At 30.3% G+C, this 26051-nt stretch overlaps 3 protein-coding genes across 4 annotated transcripts; 2 read left to right on the forward strand and 1 right to left on the reverse strand.

The window, feature by feature from the left end:
* The first annotated feature begins 1778 nt into the window (after positions 1-1778).
* On the forward strand, positions 1779-7168 carry LOC114412690 (copper-transporting ATPase RAN1-like). Its single transcript, XM_028376686.1, has 9 exons — positions 1779-2173; positions 2285-2902; positions 3410-3839; positions 3994-4319; positions 4655-4713; positions 4807-5149; positions 5483-5680; positions 5772-6029; positions 6526-7168. The coding sequence occupies exons 1-9, from the start codon at positions 1898-1900 to the stop codon at positions 7000-7002; spliced, it is 2985 nt and encodes a 994-aa protein (XP_028232487.1). The 5' UTR covers positions 1779-1897; the 3' UTR covers positions 7003-7168.
* A 9551-nt stretch (positions 7169-16719) lies between these two features.
* LOC114412691 lies at positions 16720-17647 on the forward strand. Its single transcript, XM_028376687.1, has one exon. It carries the CDS (start codon positions 16813-16815, stop codon positions 17446-17448), a length of 636 nt encoding a protein of 211 aa, XP_028232488.1. The 5' UTR covers positions 16720-16812; the 3' UTR covers positions 17449-17647.
* A 3378-nt stretch (positions 17648-21025) lies between these two features.
* On the reverse strand, positions 21026-24937 carry LOC114412692 (6,7-dimethyl-8-ribityllumazine synthase, chloroplastic-like). Of its 2 annotated transcripts, none has more exons than XM_028376689.1 (5): positions 24680-24937; positions 24423-24541; positions 22961-23056; positions 21895-21990; positions 21026-21773 (listed from the first exon to the last, which is right to left on the reverse strand). In XM_028376689.1, the coding sequence occupies exons 1-5, from the start codon at positions 24840-24842 to the stop codon at positions 21663-21665; spliced, it is 585 nt and encodes a 194-aa protein (XP_028232490.1). In that variant the 5' UTR covers positions 24843-24937; the 3' UTR covers positions 21026-21662. The 2 variants fall into 2 exon arrangements, with proteins under 2 accessions (XP_028232490.1, XP_028232489.1); XM_028376688.1 differs by having other exon boundaries at positions 24423-24547; positions 24680-24936.
* Positions 24938-26051: the final 1114 nt, after the last annotated feature.

Consider the following 26051-nt stretch of genomic DNA (forward strand, 5'->3'; position numbering starts at 1 on the left):
AATTGGATTGAGTTAGTTTTTAGGGAAAAAATTAAGATTTCAATCCAACCACCTCGATTTTGCTATTTGGTCATTTATTGGTCTAATTTTAAAACAAATCCAATCCAATTTATTTTAATTTAGATTAAAATGTTTTTTAGTTTTTAAAAAGGAGTTTATAAATGTTAAATAAATGATAAAATATACAAAATTATTTAATATCAAGCATCATATATCTCATATATGGACTCATAACATAATTTAGAATATATCTTTAAATTATACGTTAAAGATACCTCCTCTTAAAGAATGATATACTATATACCAGATAGTTTATGGTGATCTTTGTTTGTTCTTTCTTTCAACTGAAAAAAAAATCTAAATATTAATAATTTTGAATATAACAAAGTAGAATTCAGTTTGTATTAGTTGAGCCAAACCCGCAAAGCTTTAAATAATTAAAACAAGCTCATATCTTATTATTCAAAAGCAATTCAACAATAGAAAGTCCTCTTTTTCATTCTTTATTGAGACTTTAGAGGGTAAATCTATAGCACCCTACATGAGGTTTTTAATTAACCAGCACGTTACTCGTGATAGTTGAAAAATCTAGTTTAATCATTAATTTGATTGAAGTAGTGAGTTAGTGGTTTAATAGGTGGATCAATAATTGATCTGATATATATTAAAAATTAAAAATTATATGTATATCTATTATATATAATTAATATTATTTGTGTAAGAAAAATTTATTCATGTTTCAAAATCTAAAATAACAATTAATAATAATAAAATATTAAGACAACGTTCTAGAGGTTCTTCATTTTTTTTATCCTGATTTTTAATCAACTAAAATGAGGTAACTTAACTAGTAAAATTTAACCCGATCATCTCAGGTAAATTGTCTGATTGATTTAATAATAAAATCAATCCAATTAAATTATCAAATGTGGATTGGATTGATTTACCTAGTTTGACAATTATGGTGGTGATACAAACAAATCCAAAATGAAATTTTACATAATTCTAAAAAAGGATAATTACTATAAAGAAAAGCAAGTGGGCCACATCCCAAGCTGCCATGCCATTCCATTCCATCCTGTTCTGTTGCATTGCATCGCTTACACTCTCATTTATTGAACTCATCTTGCTTTAATGTTTTTCCAACGTGAAATATTCCCTTTACATAGTTAATACAGTATTTAATTAAAGAACCCACCAAAATCCAATTATATACTAGCATTTTCTAATGATAAGTTGTTGGTATGAGTCAGGATCAATTTAGTATTTTAAGGAAGATTTCATATTAAAGTTTTATAAATAAAAATATGATTAAAAAAAATCCTAATAAATGTCATCAGTTAAATTTTCTAATAGAAATGATTCTTAGATAAAATAAAATAAATATTTTTTAATTTGATAAAAAAATATTAATATTTTATTATGATTGGCATCAAACTTCCTTGGCAAACCTTTTCCAATTGGAATCGAAACTCAGCTTTTGACGTTGTTTGACCAGCACACCCGCCAGCCAGAACCTTCAACTTCAACAACAGAAGAAGACGTAAATTGATATGCGACGTTTGACGAAAACACAAGTAATGCGTGCGTTGGCGAACCAAACACGGTCCTATCATCGTAGACGCGGAAACGCAGTACAAAACCCCAAGTCCAGAAGTACAAGGGCAAAACAGGAAAAAATCTCCCTCCAACCCCTTTACCTGCCCCACCTCCACCTTCCACTTAGTTAAAAAGTTGCTTTCTCCACCAAAACCGATAAATCGAAAAAAAATCATTTTCTCATTTGCTTTTCCCGTTTCTCTCCGCATTCTCTTCTCTTTCAATTTTCCCTCCTTTATATATTTTCTTTTCCTTTGCATTTTCCTCGTCACATTATTCATTCTATTCTCTTCTCCTCATGGCGCCGAGCACCGGAGACGTGCAACTAACTTCCCCCGCCTCCGGCGAAGATTCCGACGACCTCGAAGACGTTCGCCTCCTCGACTCCTACGACAAAAACGACGTCGTTCACGATGAAACGAAAAGAATTCAGGTCAGAATCACCGGCATGACCTGCGCCGCGTGCTCCAACTCCGTCGAAACGGCTCTCCGGTCCGTTCACGGCATCACCGAAGCCTCCGTCGCTCTTCTTCAAAACAAAGCCGACGTCGTTTTCGTCCCCGGCCTCGTCAAGGTAATTAATTAGGCTCCGTTTTCGCGTTTGGCGATTCTTCTTCGTTCTATTTGTGGAAGTGTTTTGTTATGTTAGTTAGTTATTGATTTTAATAATTCTAATTAACTGTAGGATGAGGATATCAAGAATGCGATTGAAGACGCAGGTTTCGAGGCCGAGATCTTGCCGGACTCCGGTGCGGTGGCGCACGGCGGAGCCGCCGCCGCCGTGGTGGGGCAGTTCACCATCGGCGGGATGACGTGTGCGGCATGTGTGAATTCCATTGAAGGCATTCTGAGGAACCTCAACGGAGTGAAAAGAGCAGTGGTGGCTCTGGCAACTTCGTTGGGCGAGGTTGAGTATGATCCCAACGTGATAAGCAAGGACGATATTGTGGCTGCGATTGAAGACGCGGGTTTCGAGGGCACGTTTGTGCAGAGCAACGGGCAGGACCAGATTGTGTTAGGGGTGAGTGGCGTGTACTCTCTTGGTGATGCTCAGGTTCTGGAAGCGATGCTGAGTGGCACCAAAGGGGTGAGGCAGTTTCGGTTCGACACGGCGGTGAACGAGCTTGATGTGGTGTTTGACCCTGAAGTTATCAGCTCGAGGTCGTTGGTTGATGGGATCCAGTTGGGGAGTAATGGCAGGTTCAAATTGCATGTTAGGAATCCTTACGCTAGGATGGCTTCTAAAGATGGTTCAGAAAGCTCCACTATGTTTCGCCTTTTTATTTCCAGCTTGTTTCTCAGTGTGAGTATCTCTTTTGATTTCAGTTATGCTTCTTTAGTAATGTTTGTGTTTTCCTGGTTTGGTTTCGTTGTAGTTTATTTTGTTTCTTTACTTGTCCTCCTTTTGGTTTCATGGTGGGCCTTTTTTGGTTTACAATTTGTTGTAATGAGATTTGAACCTAGGACTTTATGCAAACTGTTTCAATCCCACCTCTAGGCTGACCTTAGTGGGTTTGATGGTGATCTTTATAGCTATTTGAAATGTTTTGTTAAAATACCATACTTCATGATTTGCAGGGGTTGTATTAGTCTGTACAGGAATTTCATCGAAAGTAAGTGGGATTTTGTCATCATGTCATCCTTTTTCTCTTCGTAGGAATATGTAACTGAAGTAAAATGAGACTTGATATTGTTGCTGAAACGAATCGTGTTTAATGTTTGTGAATCTGGGTTAACAGCACTTGTTTTTTGTTTAGGGTCTTGGTTTAATGTTTTCGTTCTTTTGTACTGATTTTTGCTTGATGTGCAGATTCCTCTCTTCTTCATGGGGGTGATTTGTCCTCATATACCATTGGTTTACTCTTTATTACTTTGGAGATGTGGGCCTTTTCTCATGGGTGATTGGCTGAATTGGGCGTTGGTGAGTGTCATTCAATTTGTGATTGGGAAACGCTTCTATATAGCAGCTGGAAGAGCTCTTAGAAATGGTTCAACAAACATGGATGTCCTGGTTGCTTTGGGAACTACAGCCTCTTATGCTTATTCTGTTTGTGCTCTTCTGTATGGTGCCCTTACAGGATTTTGGTCTCCAACATACTTTGAAACAAGCGCTATGCTTATAACATTTGTATTGTTGGGCAAGTATTTGGAGTGCCTTGCCAAGGGAAAGACCTCTGATGCCATTAAGAAGCTAGTGGAACTTACTCCTGCAACAGCTTTATTGATTGCCAAAGATAAAGGTGCATGTCACTTTAACTTGATGTGCTTTGTTTTCTTAAAGAGAAAATGAAAGTGAAATGGCTTCTTTTTTGTTATTTAATATTTAGGCTGAAAATTCGTTAATCAGGGGTGTTTCTCAAATTAGAGCTTGCCAATGATTGTTTTGTTTTCTAGGTGGTAGAACTGTTGAAGAAAGGGAAATAGATTCCTTGCTCATTCAACCTGGTGACACATTAAAAGTTCTTCCTGGTACAAAGATTCCTGCTGATGGTATTGTTACTTGGGGCTCAAGTTATGTAAATGAGAGTATGGTGACTGGTGAATCTATACCCGTTTCAAAGGAGGTCAATGCATCTGTTATTGGAGGTACGATCAATTTGCATGGCGTCCTTCACGTTCAAGCCACCAAAGTAGGATCTGATACAGTTTTGAGTCAGATAATTAGTTTGGTGGAGACAGCCCAGATGTCCAAAGCTCCCATTCAAAAGTTTGCTGATTATGTTAGTATTCTGCTCATGCTCTTGTGTGACTTCTATGCTCTGCAGATGTTAATTTGATAGTGTAACTGTGTAAGCATTTTTACATATTAGGATTTTGATGCCTCACCTCTGATCACCAAGGCTCCTTCTGTGAAATTATTCATAAAATTGGATACTTAATGAATTCATTTATTTTGGTTTTAGGCTCTATTCATAATTCCAGCAGCTGTTTTTGGTCCTTGCTCATGATTCTTTTATAGTAGTCACTATGTTTGACTTTATAATCTTGTTATTGATTGACCTACCAATGGCTAAATATTAGATATGAACTCAGGTACCATTCTTTTGGCTTGCAGGTTGCAAGCATATTTGTTCCTACAGTTGTGGTGTTGGCATTATTGACACTATTGTGTTGGTAAGATTAGCTTGACTAGTTTTGCATATTGACAAAAGCTGGTTTCTGATGTGTAATCGGAATGCTTATCACTACTTCTGTGTAAAATTGTAGGTATGTAGCTGGGGCTCTTGGAGCATACCCAGATGAATGGCTGCCAAAAAATGGAAATCACTTTGTTTTTGCTCTTATGTTTTCAATATCTGTTGTGGTGATTGCATGTCCATGTGCACTTGGTTTGGCAACACCAACTGCTGTCATGGTGGCAACAGGGGTTGGGGCCAACAATGGTGTGTTAATTAAAGGAGGAGACTCCTTGGAAAGGGCTCAGATGGTGAAGTACGTCATATTTGATAAAACAGGCACTCTAACTCAGGCAAAAGCCACTGTTACTGTTGCTAAAGTGTTTGGAGGAATGGACCGTGGAGATTTTCTTACATTGGTGGCTTCTGCTGAGGTGACTCTCAATTTCATGATGATGATTACTTTCTTTGATTCTTGTTCTCTGTTTATGGTATTGTCACAAATACACGGTTCAAGCCTAGATCCAATTATAAAGGACTCATAAGAGTGTAATATTTTTCTGCATTTCTTTCCCCCCCTCAACACAGACAGCTCAACTTCCCCATAGTACTGGCATTCTGAAATTAGATTAAGAAGAATATTGGTTAAGATCTATATCATCTTTGCCTATTTATTTGTCAGTAAATTTCACCCTTCCATATTTTATGATGTTCTATTAGAGGAATCATTTGTTTCAAATTTTAATTATTCTTCTGTTTTAATTCAGGCTAGCAGTGAACACCCACTGGCAAAAGCAATATTGCAATACGCTCGCCATTTTCATTTCTTTGATGAGTCTTCTCCTACCAGTGATACCAAGAGTGCTTCTGAGGACTACAAGTCAGGGTGGCTTTATGATGTCTCAGACTTCTCTGCTCTTCCAGGAAGGGGCATCCAGTGCTTTATAGATGGGAGGCGTATTTTGGTAATGTCTTTTGGTTATTGTGATACTACTTATTCTGTTTAAGAACTATTTTCCAGAGAGTTGCTTACTTGAGGCAGCATATCCTAAACAGGTTGGTAACCGGAAGCTGCTGGAGGAAAATGGCATAAATATTTCTACAGAAGTCGAAAATTTTGTAGTAGAGCTTGAAGAAAGTGCAAAGACAGGGATACTAGTTGCATATGATGATATATTAATTGGAGTCTTAGGGATTGCAGACCCACTAAAGAGAGAAGCTGCTGTTGTTATAGAGGGCCTACAGAAAATGGGAGTCATACCTGTGATGGTTACAGGAGATAACTGGAGAACAGCTCGAGCTGTAGCCAAAGAGGTTTGTATATATATAATATTCCCTTTTGATTTGAAAGTTTGCTGTTGTGATAACTTTGAGTGTGATTTCTTAGTTGATGCATTTAAAATTTGGACTTCTACTTGAGAAGAAAACCAACATCTTTGCAAAGGAAAATATTGTTTTTGTAGTGTATAGTATCAGTTAAATTGAACCGTAGACAGGAAATGTTGTAATCATTGAATGAAGGAAAAGTATGATTTAACCTATTATCTGGCCTCTTGTTTTTGAGCAGGCCGTTGTTTTTCTTATTTGCAAATGCAATAGTAATATGTGGAAGAACTGAATTTACCAAAAAAGAAAATATTGAAAGAATTAAAACAGTTTTAAATATGTTATGTAAATATCTGGTACTTCAGCCCTCTATTGTAAATCATAATGGAGTATGTGTCACTTCTTTATGACAGTTGTAATATAACCTTTTGGGTAGAAATTGTTGTTATTGTTACAACTTGCTTAAAAAAATGTACTGTGACAGGTTGGCATTCAAGATGTTAGGGCAGAAGTTATGCCTGCAGGAAAGGCTGATGTTGTTCGTTCATTCCAAAAGGATGGAAGTATAGTTGCAATGGTGGGTGATGGCATCAATGACTCTCCAGCATTAGCTGCTGCAGATGTTGGTATGGCAATTGGGGCTGGGACAGATGTTGCAATAGAAGCTGCTAACTATGTGCTGATGAGAGATAACTTGGAAGATGTGATCACTGCCATTGATCTTTCCAAAAAGACCTTTTTCCGTATTCGATTGAATTATGTATTTGCGATGGCTTACAATGTTGTTGCTATACCAGTTGCTGCCGGGGTTTTCTTTCCTTGGTTGGGGATCAAGCTGCCACCATGGGTTGCTGGTGCATGCATGGCTCTGTCGTCTGTAAGCGTTGTATGCTCTTCTTTGCTTTTGAGAAGATATAGAAAACCCAAACTTACTACAATACTTGAAATAGTTGTAATTTAACGAGAATTGAAACAGAATAACTTGAGGGTGCAAATAAATTTGACCCTTGTAATTCCAATTTTGTGCATTTTTCCTTTATATCCGCTGCACCCATTGGGGTGCAATTGTAATTGTAGCTGCCGATTCATTGTAAATGCTCTTGTAATTTCATAGTTCTTCCTCTTAATCGTGTTCTCTCTCTCTCTCTCTCTCTCTCTCCACACACATTTGAATTTTTCTGTTTACGGTTGAAGGCTTAATAATTTCCATGAAGCAATATGCGAGGGTACATGTGAATGTGTCTCTATTTGCAAAACCAGGGCAGGAAAATACTGAGATTGAGTAGAAAAAGGCTCGTCCCATGCATTTCTGAGTATGTGCTCTCGTCCCATGTAGATAGCACGGGAAAAATCAGATTCAGAGTGTTGTGTAAACTATACACTAGTTGTATTTAATGTAATCTTACGAGTATCTATTCATTAGTTGTATACTTGTGTTTAATGTCCCCCTTTGGTTGTTAGTCGTGTCTGGTGTAAATTGCTCAATTTTCTTTGGAAAAGGTCAAATGTGTGTTTAATAAAAAGTAGGGGTATGCGACTTATGTAAGTCGCATTCAATTAGTGTCAAGAATTCTGGACAGATCTCACATTGAAAATTTGAAATGAAAGCATCAAATTTTCAGTTAAATACATGACCTTGAACATATTGAGTTGACATTTCACAAATGCCAATAAATCGTGGACTGCAATTTCAACTAGGAGTTCGACCACATAAATGCCGTTTTCCTTAGCTAAGTAGTTATTATATCTAGGGTGGATTTTTATTATAAAAACTAATAGTTGATTTAGGTTAAAATTTCAACTAAAATAGAGATTAAAGGAGAACCAATTCCATGTGCTTTTCAACAATGATGAATCATTGCATTTTTTTTATACCAAAAGGTGACTCTAAACTTGATTGTCCATCATCGCCACTTGCCCACTTTTATCCTTTTGAAGCTATTATTCACACCGTTATCTCACCACATTGGCAAGTGCTATATCATTTCCAAGCATTTCGCTTTTACCTCGTTTTCCATGGTCGCATGATTGAGTCAAGGATTAGGTATGAGGTTGGAATAACAATTTCCTCGAGAGAGGAAGTTCTTTCAGATCCCCTTGGCACAGTCTTGATCTTTATGGTTATAAACAACACGCTTGAACTTGATTTTCATGATTGAAATACGAAGATGAAGTTTGCGTGACTGCAAGAATGTCCTTCAACCTTCCAATAAGGTAACACTCCAACTCCAACCATTCATGATTTCCAAGTTTTTTTTTTCTTTATAAACACTAACCGTGAACTTAAAACACCAACAAAAGACATCGCTTGTCATGGGTCAGATGAAAGGTGAAGTCCATATTCCTCTATATATGACCTTGTCAAAATTTGAATCTTAGCTATGATCCGAGTGTTAGTAAATGTCTACTTTATCAAGCGGAACTATTTTATATCATCTTCATAGTAACAAAATTTATAATTGAATCGGTCAGAGAGATTTATACTTAAGGAAAAAAGCAGTGAGCTTTGTTAGAATAAAAACAAATCCAATAAGTTTACATTTGGCTTTTCAATGTAACATTATTGGCTCTTTTTTACCCATATTTTTAATAAATATTACTTTATTTTTTAAATTTAATATTAATTATTCTCTTTCATCTATTTAATAAAGATAATTTTTGTAAAACTATCATTCTCTTTCTTTTATTTACGAGTTTTTGTCTGTATAAAACAACTTATGATAACACTTTGTTTTAAGAAGGAGTATAGCAAACCAAAGTACTTTCACATCATATGTTACAAAAGCTGCATCAAATGCAAATTCTAAGCATACTACCAGCAAAGTAGAAAAAGTATAATGAAGTAAATGCCACAAGTTCTCAAGGCTAAAAAGATACTAAAATAAAAGGTATAATTATAATTTAAGGGGGAAAACGATATTTATTTTGTCTATATAATTAAAAAGGAGACGTAAAAGGGAGGAGGAACTGATTATAATTATATGGTTTGGATTGATGAGAAAGGGAGTTTGACTTTGGAAATTTGTCACTATGTAATTGGCTGAATTCACCAATGAGCTCACATTGTGTCGCAAATGTAGACAATTGAAATGATTGGTTTAGTGGGTATGATTCTTTAAAAGATGAGTGCATTTTGAAGGAAAAGTCCATAATTACAAAGTTATGATTACTATAAAGAAATATGAGCACAATAATTATATAATTATCAAAACTTATTCTACTGTGATTATCAGGCACGACTCCACATTTTTCTAGGTATACGTTTAACACAACAAGACAACAACAATTGAATTCAAATTTACAACATTTGCATGGTAAATGAAGATATAAAACAGACAATGAGAACAAACAATCAAATTTACATACTATTCCTGTTAGTACTGAATTTTATTCCGCCTTTCGGCTTAGTCAAACTACAAAAAATGTTCAACCTACCAAATGTATTAGGCATGTTCTCATTGCATAGACACAATGTTGCTATTGACACTGGACATAGTACATATTGCACAACTAGATAAAACAAGCATTTGCATGGTAACTGCAGTCTCCTTCAATGCGTTCTCGCCTTGTTACCCTTAGCAAGGTCATTAAGTACTAACACAAAGTCTCTCTGTCCGTAACTAGATGCAAGTAAAGCATGACACATCATATAGTGTCATGGTTCTCTCTCCAATTAGTAGATGGAAGGTGGAGGTCTGTCTATGTCACCACTTCGCAATCTTTGTTTCCAGAATGTATTTTTCCTAGCTTCCTAACTGTTCTAAAATTTAGTTTCTGGACCATAGAAATTTCATCAATTTTTTAAATAATTAACTAAAAAATGCATTTTGAGAATTAGTTTCCAGAACATTAATTTCGCTAGAAGAATAAGAGATGGAGAGATTTATATGGAAGGAAAAAGGAGGTGATAATAGTTTGAGAGGCAAAAATTCAAACAAAGGAAAAAGGAGTATACAAGTAGGGGCTTTGCAAATAGCCAAGACCCCATATTCTCGGCCTCGTCCATATGTACTCGGTTCAATCTGAATTTATTCTTGGCCATTTCAAGAAGGTACACTCACCATTTAATAAAATAACTTAGGCTTAATAGGAAAATTGGTCCTCCAATTTTTTAATTTACTATCCGAGTCCCCGTAACTAATTACCATTAATCGTTAAATTAGACTAAAAAGTTGATCAATAATTTTTAAGAAATAAGAACTCATTTAAATATTTAGTACAAAATATAACATTAATATAGGATTTATGTGAAAATAGTTCAAAATTCAAATTTTATATTTTAAAATTTTTTATATTTTTATAATCTCATATATTATCTTTTAATATATATAATATATGATATTAAATTCTATTTTCATATAATTAGAATATATATATATATATATATATATCAGTTTTATTTTTATTTTATATATTATATATTATATGTTTATAATCTTGTGTAATTTTTATCACATTATTCAAAAATTGTTTTATACAGGAAAGATATAATATAAATTTTATTTTTAATTTATATATTTTTTATATATTATAATTTCATAAAATTAAAATATTTTATTATCTTTTTAAAATATTTATATGTGATTTAATGATAATATTTTTTACCTATATTAAGATATTCTTATTTTTTTATAATTGTATTTCTTTTTATTTATATTTAACTTTATTTAATCTATGTAATTTTTTAAAGAATTAAATTATATAATAAAGATACGTAATTAAATAAAATGACATTATTTTTTGTTTTTTAAAAATATTTATGTATATAATTTATTGACAGTATTTCTTTTATTTATATTATAATATTGTCATTAAATCACAAGTATCATTTTAAAAGATAAATATAATATATAAAATAAAAATAAAACTTATATAAATATACATATTTTAATTTATATGAAAATAAAATTGAATTTTATATATTATATTTTAAAAGATAATATATGAGATTATAAAAATATAATAAATTAAAAAAAATGATTTTATAATTATTTTCACATAAAACTTATATTAATATTATATTTTACATTAAATATTCAAATTAAAAGTTAGGTATAGTGATAAAAGAGTGTCCTTCACATTTTGGGGACTTAGCTGGTATAATAAATTAAAAAATAGAATGACCAATTTAGTAAAATAAGTAAAATAAAAGGATCGATTTTACAATTAAGCCAATAACTTATTTAAAACCAACCTTTTTAATTTTTATTTTACGCTCATATCGATGGTGACGAAAATCAGCTTCAATTCTTCCTTTCTTTTTTATCATAAACATAAATGAAATCCATTTGAAAAAATCCTATGCCATGATGGAAATGTCACACACATATATATATATATATATATATATATATATATATATATATATATATATATTCTATTTCTTTAATCTTTGAAGAGTTCAATGACATAAACATAATAATCAATGGTTCAAGCTCAACGTACTTGCAAGCGAGAGCCTTTACTCCCTGCATTGATAATTTTTGCAGGAGAAAGAGTCCACCTAAACTTATTTGAAAGTAATACATACTAATTTTCTTAAATAAGTGAGTCAGCATCGCTAACCTGCACTGCCCCCAAAGAAAAGGCAAATTAACTCAACATCAATTGGACATAGTTTTTTCTTGACTTAATTGTAAAATTTATTCTCCTATTTTATCAAATTAATTTTCTTATTTTTTAATTTACTATTTGAATTCTTATATATTTTAAAAATTACTATCTTAGTTTCCATATCTAATTTTAATTATTGATTAATTAGATTTTAAATGTTGATTAGACTAAAAAATTGATTAATATTTTTTTAAAAATAAAAACTTAAAAAATGCTTGAAAAATAACTAAAATCATGATCTTTAGAGTGAATGACACATTCATTTATCATTATATTCACATGATCATTAGAATATCTAGTCCAAAACATAGTATTAATATAAATTTTATGCAAAAATAGTTTAAAATTCAAATTTTATTATTTTATTATTTTTTTATTATATTTTTATAATTTTATATATTATCTTTTAAAATATAATATATAAAATTAGATTTTATTTTTGAATAAATTAAAATATGTATACTTATATAAATTTTATTTTTATTTTATATATTATATTTTTATAATTTTATGTATTTTTATCACATTATTCAAAACTTATTTTATACAATAAAAATATAATATAAATTTTATTTTAATGTATATTTTTTATATATAAATTATAATTTCATAAAATGATTATATTTTATTATCTTTTAAAATATTTATATATGTGATTTAATAAAAGTATTTTTTTACATACATTAAGATATTTTTATTATTTATTATAATAGTATCCTTTTATTTATATTTAACTTATTTAATTAATTACGCAATTTTTTTAAAGAATTAAATTACATAATAAAGATATGTAATTAAATAAAATCATAATATTTTTTATTTTTTAAAATATTTATGTATGTGACTTATTGACATTATATATATATATATATATATATATATATATATTAAAATAAATAATATAAATATTTTAATAGAGATAAAAAAATATTGTCATTAAATGAAAAATATTATTTTAAAAGATAAATATAATATATAAAATAAAAATAAAATTTATATAAATATATTCTAATTTATGTCAAAATAGAATTTAATTTTATATATTATATTTAAAATATAATATATATGATTATAAAAATATAATAAATTAAAAATAAATAAATTTTAAATTATTTTCACATAAAACTTATATTAATATTATATTTTGCACTAAATATTTAAATGAGTAGTTAATTGTAGTAATAAAGAAGTATGCTTTTTTACTTAGTTAAGATAATAAATTTTAAAATATAAGAGGAGTCAACTAGCAAATTAAAAAATAAGAGAACTGATTTGATAAAATAAGGAAACTAATTTTACAAATTAGACCTATTTTCTTGTATTTTGAAATGGCTGAAAGAGTCAACAATAAGAAAGAAATAAGGAAGAAAGTAACCATAGGCAAAGTCGTACTTCCCTTCCTCCAACCACGTATAAGTCTATTTTGTGTTTAAAATTCAAGTTTGACCAAGTATTAGGATGTAACAAATTAAGGTTTCGACGAAGCAAACGTAGAATAAAAAAATTTAAACCTTAAAATTTCATGTACTAATAATATATACTCACATTGTTTTTAACAATGTCTCTCTCCACGTCTCTCAATATATATAAACTTATGTAGGTATTTAATAAAACTTTTAACGTAAAACTCTATTGTTAATTAGTATTCAAAACTTAATAAAAATAATTTCAACAATCCAACATGAATCAAATCGACCAGTTTAATTAGAAATTTGGCGAATTAATGAATTCAACCTGTTTTTTTTTTTTTTAATAGAGAAACTATTAAAGAAGCGGTGGAAGTAGTCAGTATCGCAAAAAATAGTTTGGAATTTTTCTTTTTTATTTTAACCTCTTATCTATAAAATAATATTGAGACAAAAGGCCTAGAAATAATAAATAAATTGTCATTATTCAATATTTTAATTTTAAGGAGCATACAGTTAATATCTTTTTCAAATATTACTTTATTTATTTTTTTATTAATCTACTATTTAATTTGCTATGTAATCTTTAAAATATTTAACTAATTATTACCAATATAATCTCAGAGTGATTCATGGAAAAGAATTTTTTTTATATAGATAACAAATATCTTTTAGGAGAAAAAATCTTACTTGAGACTAGTAAAATCATCCAAAACAAGAGAATTCTTTCTTCAAAATATTTATTGCAGTTGCATATTGAAAATTCAAAATTGAAACAACTAATTAAAGTAAAATAATTTGAATAAATAATTAAATTTTTCTTTGAAAATATGATACATTGACAAATTGATTTCTAAAAAATGAAATAAATAACTTTAGTCCAATATGCAAAAAAATATGACAAATTAATTTTGTCATTAAATTTATAAAATTATTTTATCATTAAGTTATAATATTCAATAATCAATTTGATAATAACTTATACTTTTTTAGAATCAGTTAAAAAAAGTAAGGATTAATTAGTTATTAAAATTGAATACATAACTAAATTCTTATATTTTTTATACATTCAATAATTAAATTTAAATTTTTTAAGAACAAATTTGATTATTTATCAAAAAATTTCAATCCATAAACTTGAATCACTTGATAGTGTGTAGATAATAAATTATATTTTATTAGTTTGATGGTCAAAAGCCAATTTTCGAATATGGATATCTAACCAATTATAAATTAACAGCATCATGTGAATTCGTTCAGTTTTACATTTTCATGTAGTATTTATATTAAAATAAGGTGGGTTTAATTTAACTTAATTATTTTAGAAAAGTACTTGTTTGTTTTTAAATTTAAACAATAAACAGATATTTTTCTTAAGATAATCATTAGCAAACATGTTACTAATATAAAAATTAGTTAGCTTTTGAATATAAGCTTTATTTTGGTTTTTCATAATAAACCACCGCATTATAAGAAGGCTGAACCACGATATAGCGTGTTTAGTAAAGAAATAAGCGAAGGAAATCACTGTTGAAACATTGAAACCAAAAAAGAGAGACTTTTGAGTGATTTATTGAGAAGATGCATAAACAATTGATTTTCAATACGATTGATTAGGTGTGAAGAAGTCGTCTGAAAAATAGTTTATTATGAACTACGTAATCTAGTAATTAATTTATAAAGGTACCATAATTTGGTCCACAAGGAATATATATGTGTAATGACACGAGTGATTTGAAGTATCTAATATTTGATGGTAATTACTCACGATGGAAATAGAAAAGATTATTCGATAGTGAGCTATGGTCTTGTCTATAGCAGACTCAGATCAGATTAGATTTTTAAAAAAAAATAGGTCAAATCAAAATTTTTAGTAAAATTTATTTAATTAAACAAATCAGGTCTTAGATCATTTTAAAAAGTTTTCTTTTTATACCTATCAGATTGACCTATTTAATAAATTCTAAACAATTATTTATTATTATTATTATATTAAATTTGTTATAATTTATTAAAATCTAAAGTTTATTTGTATTGTTAAATGTTGATTTCTTAAAAAAAAGTGAAGTTAAAGTTTATAATTAAATTTATTAAAAAATAAATTTGTCATATTTGAATGTTTTATTACAAAACATATTCTTAAATAAGATATGAATATTATATTAAATCTTTAAAATACTTATATCCTATAAATACATATTTTATCTTTATCTTAATGTTAAATTATCATAATTAAATCCTTAAAATAATCTTGTAGGTCATATTAAAATTTTATGTAAATCAGAACATTAGATTCTTAAAAAAAACTTTTTGATAGATAAATAGATTAAGTTGAAGCCATATATTTTTAATTTAAGTTATACTGAAGCCAAACAAAACCCAATTCAATTCGACTTATTTTTACCCATACTCGCAGGTAAAGATTTGAATTTTTGTTAGTAATTGATAACGATTAGAATTTTTGTTGGCATAATTACCTTTCTGTTAATTTTTATTGAAAATATAGCTAGTTTAAAATTAATATTTTGTTTAATAAAATCAAATTTAATATTAGTTAAATCAATAATTTGTTGGTTCACATAATTACTTTGTAAGTTTTTATTCAACCGATTAAGATAGTTTTTATTCAGCCCATTAAAATTGGCCTAGTTGTGGGAGGATTCAGTCGTTTAGAAGAGGAGTTCAAACCTTGTAATTTTAATGCCTATTTCATATGTTTCCATATCTAACACGGCAATTAGTGGATTATATAAAAAGTGAAAAACTATGAAAATTACGGTGCGTGACTACACATTTGTCTCATCATTTTCAAACTTTCTGATCTTCTGATTAAGAACAAAAAGACCACCTCAAGACCCTAACATAACAAATTAACAAGTCTCCAAAAAGTGATGAGTAATCAAACCCTGATTTGTATATCACTAATATATTAATTAATTCACGCAAGCATGTTACTTCCTGGAAACAACCTATCCCTTTGCTAATAAGTTTCTCCCGTATCTCCATCAAAGAATAGTCAAAAATTGAAAATTTTCTTTGAAAAACAAACACATCTCTCCCTCCCCTCTGACTCTCTCTCTCTCTCTCTCTCTCTCTCTCTAAATTATTATATACATCATATTTTTTTATAATTTTATATTAACCCCAAAATTACTTAATTTTTTCATTAATGTATAAATCAATATTATCATAATATATAATTTTAAAATATATGAACATATCATTCATTTAATTATCTTTTGATATTGTGTAAGATCTAAAAAAAATCAAAGTAGTAAATAATTATATTTATATTTCAATTGTAGTTAAGTTGGTAAAAACTAGATTTTATATAAAATCAAACTTTATACAGAAATACTAAATAGTGTGTAAGAATATTAATTCTTGTGCAGATGGAAAGAAAAATAAGAAGAGATGTTTATTTTTTTTGCTCCATGATATGTTTCAACTAGAAACTAATTTCTTTCCATGTGTAAAGATTACTCAAGTGAATTTGGCTTCTTTCTATCAAGTTTTTTTCCACAAAATCAAAGGTACGATCTTGACCATGTACTCGTGTGAACAAAATTGATGTTACAAAGACGTTTAAATTTATGGTCAATGTAATCCCCTGTCTCACCCAATCACTTACTAGCTATATATATAAAACCAAGCTTATGCACTCTTTTTCTCAAAAAAAAAAACAACTCTCTCAACAATAACATCGATCACTACCCTCACCAATTAATTAGCCATTACCACCACCCCAATTCATGAACGATAACATGACCGCCATGGCTGATCAATGCATTCATGATCCATCCATAGAAAGACTCATGGATGCAACCATGTCATCATCATCAGAGGGCATGATGATGTTGAGACCAACCAATTCACACAACTACACAACAAGTGGCCACAATTTAACTCCAAAGGGTTGTGCATTCAAACCAATCCGAAGGAGATCTAGAACTTCTAAGAGCACTCCAATTACCCTTCTCAAAGCCAACACCTCCAATTTCAGGGCATTGGTACAACAATTCACTGGGTGTCCTACCACAACCACCATGTCACTTGCAATCCATAAGGGTCCCATTACCTTAAATTTCCAACAAGATGGTACCAAACAACATATTCATCACGATCAGCATCACACAAAAATAACAACTAGAGGAGCAATGCCACCATTTGCCACCATAAGTTCTAACCAAAACCATGCTTCTGTGCCATTTCCTAAGCAACAATTGATGCAAGAGCAGCAAAGTGGATACTTTCTTCCAACTTATTCGGGTAACTCATATAGGCCAATTAGCTGCATGGATGATGGATTGATCTTTGATAATGATTTTAGTTTGCATGAACTAACCGTGAATGCCATCTCCAATGATAGCGATGGTTTATTTCTGTGATCAAAATGTCCATAAAGGATTCAATTATGTAATACATAGCAATATCTTAGGAAATTATATGCATGGTAAACTAGCTCCTCTTCAGTCAACAGCTGTATACGCATACTATCATAAGGCAACAATTCATGTTTGCCCCAGCCTGTAATACGTTTAATTTATTGTACCGATTCAATTTCTTTAGTTTTTGTGGCTTTTTCAATGTTGAGTTCTCCTTGATTACATAATAGATGCATACATATATATACAAGTACATGCATATGCCATTATTCAAGGCTCCAACAAAAACTATGGAAAAAAGGCCCTAAAATAATTATTTATTACTAATATTTTTACTAAAAAAGTTATGTTAAAAGTAAATATTTCCAAAAATAAATCATTTGCATTATCTTATTATTACATATTTACTATATATTTATTTTATTAGTTCACTTTTATCATTCTATTAATTTGTATCCAGCTTCCAATTTTATCTTAGCTTATTTTTTTTATTAGTTCATATATAAAGATATAATGAATCAAAAAGTTGTTGATATATGTAATACTGAATTTGATCTCTTTCAATCAGGTCTTAAATTTGAATCTTATAAATAAAAAAATATAATTAAAATAAAAGATTTCATTAAAGATAATTAGTTAAATTCTTTAGAGATTAATCATCAATAAATTAAATTGGCTCTAATATTATATTGTAAAAAAATATAAAAATATAATGAATGCTATGGAAAAAACATTTGATCTCGAGCTTTGAAGCCTATAATTGACTCCAATTATTTACGCGACAATCAATCTCTTAAAGTTGAGTTTGAGTGACACTCGAGAAGAATAATTGATCGTTATAATTTTCATAGAATCTCGCGTTAATGCAGCCTCACTTTATTTTTTTAGTTGCATACTCATCTTATAGTTCATCTCTGTTCATTCTCTGTTGCACTTGTTAAGCCGATAATCTTTCGCATAATGTTAATAAGTTAAATATGTCATAGTAATGTTTGATTCTATTTTCTTTGACTTGTTTTTTCCTTAAAAAGATCAGTCATGTTAAACATATAATTTTGGATAAGTTCTGGGAAATAGAAGGAGCTATTTGTTTAATGAAGATAAAACAAAGAGAAAGAGCTAGCTGTACAAAGTACAAACACTAATAAAAGGAGATTTTGCATCTTTATCTTAAAAGCATGCATGTTGACGTTGACTTCTTCACTCTCCCTTTTCCGTTTCACTTTGTCCCTTCCAAACACAAAACCTTCGAACCAATCAACATTCGTGACTCATGAATCATGATTGTGCTGGCCTGGATCGATCAACCTAACAACTCTATGCATAGAGTGGTTGGACTTGGCTCGTCTTCAATGGCATATTAGCATTGGGGTTTATAGAAATTTAAGTGTTTCCGTATGTCAAAAAATTTCATGTCATTTAAAAATTGAGATTAATAAAAGTTTATAAATAACATTCTCTCTTAATTTACGGAAATATCTTTTAATGAAAGAATCATCACAAGTTACTGAACACTAGAGTTGAATAATATCTTAAATGAAATGATCCTAATCCGCATTACTTATGAGTCACTTGACGATAACTTGACCCTTAATCTCGACTAAGAAATTTGTTTCAGTGTACTAAAAAGTCTCATATTACTCAGAAGTTAAGGACAATAAGAATTTATAAATAACATCTTCTCTTAGAATTTGAGGGTGGAACATTAAGATATGAAATAATCAAACAATTTCAATAACAAGGTTTATTAAAATGAAAAAGTTATAGGAAGCACTAACAAAATAAAAAATCAGGGAATCAAGCATTGGCACAATGTTACCAAATACAAAGTCCAACTATACGACCATAGCCCGATACTCTCATGACTCAAGAACCATTTTAGAGGCTGAGTTTGAATAAAAAATTAGGAAATCAAAATAAAATTTCAATAAAAAGTATTAATAAATTATTTTCTATTTCACAATTTCATCTAAATTTATTGGCTTTTTCTTTAATTTCTATATAAAAAAGAGAAATTCTTAAAATAAACCATAATGTAATAAGTTTCTATCAAGTTCTTTCGGGTATCACATCGTACCAAAGTCAAACTAAAATAAATTAAAAAGAAAAGAAAAAATTTAAAAATAGGCTTATAGTAAAATTGTTCCCAAAAAAAATGACAACACATAATATGTTTGCATAACAATGTCAAAATTTAGAGGGGAAAAAAAAAGACAACACACTAATATGGTTCTCTTAATGGCACTAGTAGCACTACATTGGTTTGCACAAGAGGTTACTTATTATGCAAGATGTCAAGAATTGGGAAGGAAAAAAAGAAGAAATATCAAATCACAAGGTGATGTAGTAATCAGAAGGAGAGGTTTAGCTGTTGCTGATCATTAGTCATACTTTGCATTAGATTTCAAACATTAAATAAAGCTGAATAGAATGCTTTAATTTAAAGTGATGTAGTAATTAGAAGGTGAGGCTTAGCTGTTGAACTCAGTTTCGTGAGAATGAACATACTGCATAGCATAGGGGCAAAAACTCATTTGAATGCATATTGGCACTAAAACCAAGTTCACACCGAAACAAGAATTGGTCAACACCCAAAAAGCATAGAAGCATATCTTAATATTAATTATTGAAAAAAGTAAATAAATGATAGATTCTTGGTCAAATCAACAAACCAAAGCTTGGAAGGTTGCAGGATTGGTGTTGAACGGTTGAGGCTTATTTTAGCATATCATCAACAATTTTCCTTATCCTACAAGTCTATCTTCTTTAACTTCAAGCCATTATTGCTTTTCAAAACTACATGTACCTTGTCTTGTACTGACTATAACTCCCACTTTTTAATCACTTTAATTCAAGTGGATTAATTTAATGTCATGTGAAAAATTGAGTATATTCTTTAAAAACATGGCACTATCTATGAACAATGTTCCTCTAATTTGTAACCTATCGTTAAGACAATTAATGAAGTTGGCAGAAGACGTTGATGTCGTTGATTAATATGCTCCCCTAATAATAATTTCGGGACATCTCTAAAGGTAGTATCATAATTAAATTTAAATTGAAGGTTTCTTAACAAGTAATTACTAATTAAGAAATATTAAAAAAATTAATAATATATTTTAATAATTTTTCAAAATAAATATGAAATGAATTTGTGTATTTTATATAACAAAATTTTTTTAAATATTTTTTTGGTTTTATTACTTAACTAATATCTTTAAGAAAACTGTTAACATTTTTTTCTTAACTAGTCTAGAATACATTTTTATTTTATTATCTTATTGTTTCTATTTGAATGACAATATTTTATTCAAATACAAGTTTCTCTCTCTTTTTGATCATGCTATAGGTTTTAATCATATCTATATTCTTAAAAATATAAATCATAATCATAATAAATTTTAAATTATAAAATAAATAAAAATTAAACAGAAAATATGAAAATGTAATATAATTTGAATTTATTAAACTTTGTGTTCAAAGCAAGATTATCACCAAGTGGATCAACTAGATAGGATATCGTACTTATTATACTAGAAATGGTTAAAATAAAAATAAAAAACATTACAATTTATAGCTATTAAAATAATATCAAGTTTAAAACATAATGCTTTAATTGTTAAAATAACAATGTTGGAATTTGTATATAGAATTTAAAACTATAGCTCAATGTTGGAATTTTGCCCAAATTTATCATGAACGACTATTTGAAACTTGGTTTCTCATGCAATTCAACATCCAAGGTTACAAAATAACTCCTACCAACCAAGCTCAGAGTCGTGGATTTTCACATGACTTCACTCTTAAGGGAATTACTTCCTGCATACCCTTAATTTTGAATATTCCCAAGTTGCCCTTCCCTAATCTCACGATGCTCCGCCATCCCACCTCTCTTCCCCTTCCCCTCCACACCCCTCCTTCAACCACAACTATGGGGTCCCAAAACAAGAAGAAGAAAGGCTTGGTCTTCCTCTTCACCAAATCTAGATGAGTGTGGCGGCTCTCTGGCAACCACCCAACCACCACACCCCACCTTCATCGCAACCACCATCACAACCACCAAAACCAGCCCAAAGCCCATTCGACATAGAGAAAGGAAGCTGCAAATGCATAATGAAGAAGAGCAAAACAATGATACAAAGAAGAGTTTGATGAACCAACTCTACCATCTCTCTTTGTACCCAACAAAGAAGGTGTCCCTTTTCGGAATAGCTATTTTAGAATATGATTACAATCAACATTAACAGAATACCACCTGAGTTTAGACCAGCTGAAAGCACTCCTGCTGAATTAGCAACTGCATCATAGTGGGTTGTGTCTCCTCGTACCTGTTAACAAGATTGGTCACAGTAAAGCTCAAATTAAGTAGACATAAATATAGATAATGGGTACTCATGAATCATAAAATTTTATAAGAGAATTTCATCTATTTGTCAAAATTTATCGTACCACAGCTCCTATGCATATGATTGCATGATATTTGCCTGATTTTCCTAGTCTTTCGGCAACAACACCAATTTCAAAACTACCAGGTACCCACACAACCTAAGGGAAAAGGGAAAGCAACAAGTTTCTGTCAGCATTTAACTCCGGAAGAAAGTGATGTGAAAATGCTGATCAAGGCAAGTCTTCTCCAACTCAAATATTATTGAGCATTTTTTGCAAGTGGAAACAATGGCACATAAATTTTGTCTGAAATCATGACTAATGGAAACATAATTCTGTGACTAAAACACCAAACCAAGACAAATAGATGAAATAAATGCAAAATATTGTGTTAAGATAAAAAAATGGTAAATTATTGCAAATCTCAAGTAACAGATGATCCTGATTAGCTGAAGATAGGAGAGCAACAAAAAATGAAAAACTGGCTTCTTGATTTAGCCAAGGAAGCATGGACTCTTCAAAATAGTAGTTTTCTCATGTTCTACCTGGGTCAAACATGTATCTATGTCAGAAATTTTGAGTACTACTTGCTTCATTTTACAATTTTCTTTTACCTTTATTTTTTAAACTCTTACACAATACAAATGAGAACATCACCAAAATTGGATAATAGTAGCATGTTATTATATCTACCATGACTTGTGCTCATTTTTAAAACACTAATTCTCTCTTTTGATTTAAAATCTGTTTTATTGTTAATTTTATATGTTGTATTATAGTCATATCATGTCCTATAATTTTTAAAATTTGATGTATTCTCGTATTCATGGCATATTATATCCATCTCCTATCTCCTTTGTCATATCCGTGCTTGTTAGGTTTTAGCCTACTATGAAAAGCATGCATAAGTTTGTTTTACTTCATATTTCAGTAAAAGTGAATATTTTTAACAGAACAAAAAAAGTGAGAAAAACAAAATAAAAATTCAAAAAGGATACTAGGAGGAGCCTCATTGCAAAACCACCAAAAGAAGATAAATATTAAATCCACATAATACAAACCAAATTACAAAAAGCAACACTGTATATTACAAATAATCAATATTCCAAAAATTTGTAAGACAACTTACATCAATATCCTCAACTTGAACTGAATAATTCTTGTAAGTACCCAAAGCACCTTCCAAGAGTGGTTTGGTAACAATTTCATTGAATCTAGCAACAACCTAAAATAAGAGCAAAGAGAAGTGAGCGAAGAAACATAAAAAATGAGTTTCAAAGTTTGAACTTTGAAGTAGAAAACAAATGCAAAAAAGTGAAGCAAAATATCATTACTTCCTCGTGATTGACTACTACTATGTTGTTTCTCTATTTCATATCCCCATCTCCAATGTTTATCCTCTCTGCAACACCATCCCATTTGCATCTCCCATTCTCCTAAATTCTTCCACTTCTTCGAATTTTCCTTATCATCAAACCCTTAATCAGTCACCAAGAAGCTTTAGAATTGGAATTCCCCCTTGCTGTGTTTCACTATTTTATCATCTTCATCTTTGGACAATAAGATTTGGGCACTACACTCAGTTGGAGTTCCTTACTCATTCTCCAAAAAGATAACTTTATTCTTGCAATCCAACTTAAGAAGTCCGAGATTTCCTCTAAGGGGAAGTCTTTCATTAGGCCTATTAACAAATATATATAGTACGGATTTTTTTAGTATTCTGGGGGAAAACTATAATTTTTCAAACATTTGGAATAATTTCAAATAAACCAATTTAGAGGCTCTGGGAGGAGTAGAATTGGCAACATCCTTTCATGGTGTAATGTACTTCTATGGAATAATTGGTCTTAGCTTTTTTTTATCCTTGGCTAGTATGACTGGTGAGTATTTTAGAGGGAACTGTTTGTCAAATACACAGAGAGACCAGTGTGCTCAACTCACTCAATATGTTCGTTCATGTTTTTCTCATTTTCTATTTTTGGTGTTTTCTTTAGGATAATATCTTATCCTCTACCCTTGTACTTTCTTTCTACATAGTCTTATCTGATGAGTTTCATTTTTTAATACAACAATAAAAACTTTTCCCCACTAGGTAGAGTTAAATACGCATGCATCATATACACCATTGTGTTCAGTCATAAACAGGTCTGCACAAAGGCCATTTAGGTATAAGTCCATTGTTATGAACCTTTGCGCATGATAATTAGCAGTCCACACCATCAGTTTTAGCGGTTTGAGTTTTACTTGGTCTCTAATCATTATGCTATCCTCTACATGATCAAATGTTCCTACTAGTGTTGTATGGTTCTTCTTCTCAAATGAAAAAACCACCTCAGGCCAGATTGTATCGTCTCTTCCTCAACAGGTGCTATCCCTATTCCCTACTTTCTCTGACCCACTAAATTCTAACCTTCTTGCTATCCAACATCAGGTTTTGAATGTAAAAGGTTTTCAACCAACTAAAAGTAAAATGGCAAGCCTAACTCCAAGACTAATACTATCATTCATGTTGCTCGTGTTTGTTGTTGTTGTTGTTGTTGTTTGAAAACATTATATGTAGTTTAACATTAATATATCCATGTACTACATACCACAGCAAAACGAAGTCCATGGGGTCTAGTAACAGAACCTGTCAGATGCCTCACAGCAGCTGTCTGTGAAAAAGACGATCGACCGTTGCTCTGAACAACAACAGCATCTGGTCTACTTTCTGAAGCTAAAGACACAAAGCAGAGAATTGTTCAGCCACCAAAACAAGTTGAATGCAATAAATTAACAAATCTTAAAAACATTGGACACTTGATTTTGAATCACCGAAACATTAGTAGAAAAGGAATAGGAATATAACCTGGCACAGAGAGCAAAAAGGAGAGAGACCTTGGGATTTTAGGAGCATTTTGAAGATGTAAAGTGTTAGTTCTATCACAAGAACGATCTTGGTCATGCACAAATCCAAGCCCAGATTGATGATGGCTAGGAAGGATACGGTGAGTAGAAACAAATGAAGCCATTCTTTCGATGTAAAGATGAAAGAGCACCGTCTTCCATTGCCATGGCGTCCACGGTTCTGCTCAGGTGTGCTTTTCGCCTTTTATTTTTTTTAACATTCTAGTAGTCAAGTCAGTTTTTAAAATTTTACTCTCTTTTTTTTTCCCTTAATTACACCATTGTTACTTAATTATAATTAAAAGTTTACTCAATTATTAAGAAGTTAAATTATTTTTTCAATTATTAAAAAGTTGAATCATAGACATAATATAAATAAATATTTTTACATAATGTGAAATTATCTTTTTACATCACTTGTGTTTTAGTAACCATTAATATAATTATTTTTTTTATATGGATTAACTTATTTTTATATGGATTAACCATCAAATCATAACTTGTTTTTTTTTCTCCCTCTTCTCTTCGTCTCTTATATACTATAAAAATTGTTCTTTCTAAATTTACCTCTAACTTGTGGTTTTTTTTATAAAAAAAAATAAAATTCTTTGTAATGATTTGTTCATTCCAAAATTCTCTTGTTTTTTTTTCCATTATTTTCCTTCCCTTGATTTTGATCTCTAATTTGTAATCTTTTTAATTCTTTCTCGATGTCAATTTCATATACCCGACCAATTCTTATTTGAATGGAAATTTTGTTGTCCAACACAAGGAAATAGTTGTGTGTGTAATTACTGTGATAAGATTACAAAGGGTGGAATTACTATAGCAAAACAACATTTGATGGTGACGAAGATAATGAAACATTTCAAAGGATTCATCAATATTTTCTTGAAGTCTATGGTGATGGTGACGAAGAAAGAACGTTTGATGAAGGGTTTGCAGATACTGCATTAACTAATAGCACCAGTAGAAACAAAAACACTTAAAAAAACGATAATTTATGTCAGATCATTGTTGACAGTAGAGACAAATTCTAAATTTCTATAAGTAAAATGGCTCTCATACTTACAATTTTTTCCTATAAGGACTAAAACTTAAAGTTACATCAAGTATAAGATCTCATTTAAACCCAATAATGATGATAAATTATGCCTATGATAATAATATAATTATTATTGTATTAAAATTATATTTTGAAATTATATATTTATTAATTTATTTAAGGACTCAAAGGTGTCTAAGAGAGTTTATGAGAAGCTTATTAAATAAGTGCTTAGTTAAATTATTGATTCAAACACAACCTTAACCTCGTCAAGAACAAATTCAAGTCG

The sequence above is a fragment of the Glycine soja genome, chromosome 5 (genome assembly GCF_004193775.1).
Source record: "Glycine soja cultivar W05 chromosome 5, ASM419377v2, whole genome shotgun sequence".
Classification (NCBI taxonomy): domain Eukaryota; kingdom Viridiplantae; phylum Streptophyta; class Magnoliopsida; order Fabales; family Fabaceae; genus Glycine; species Glycine soja.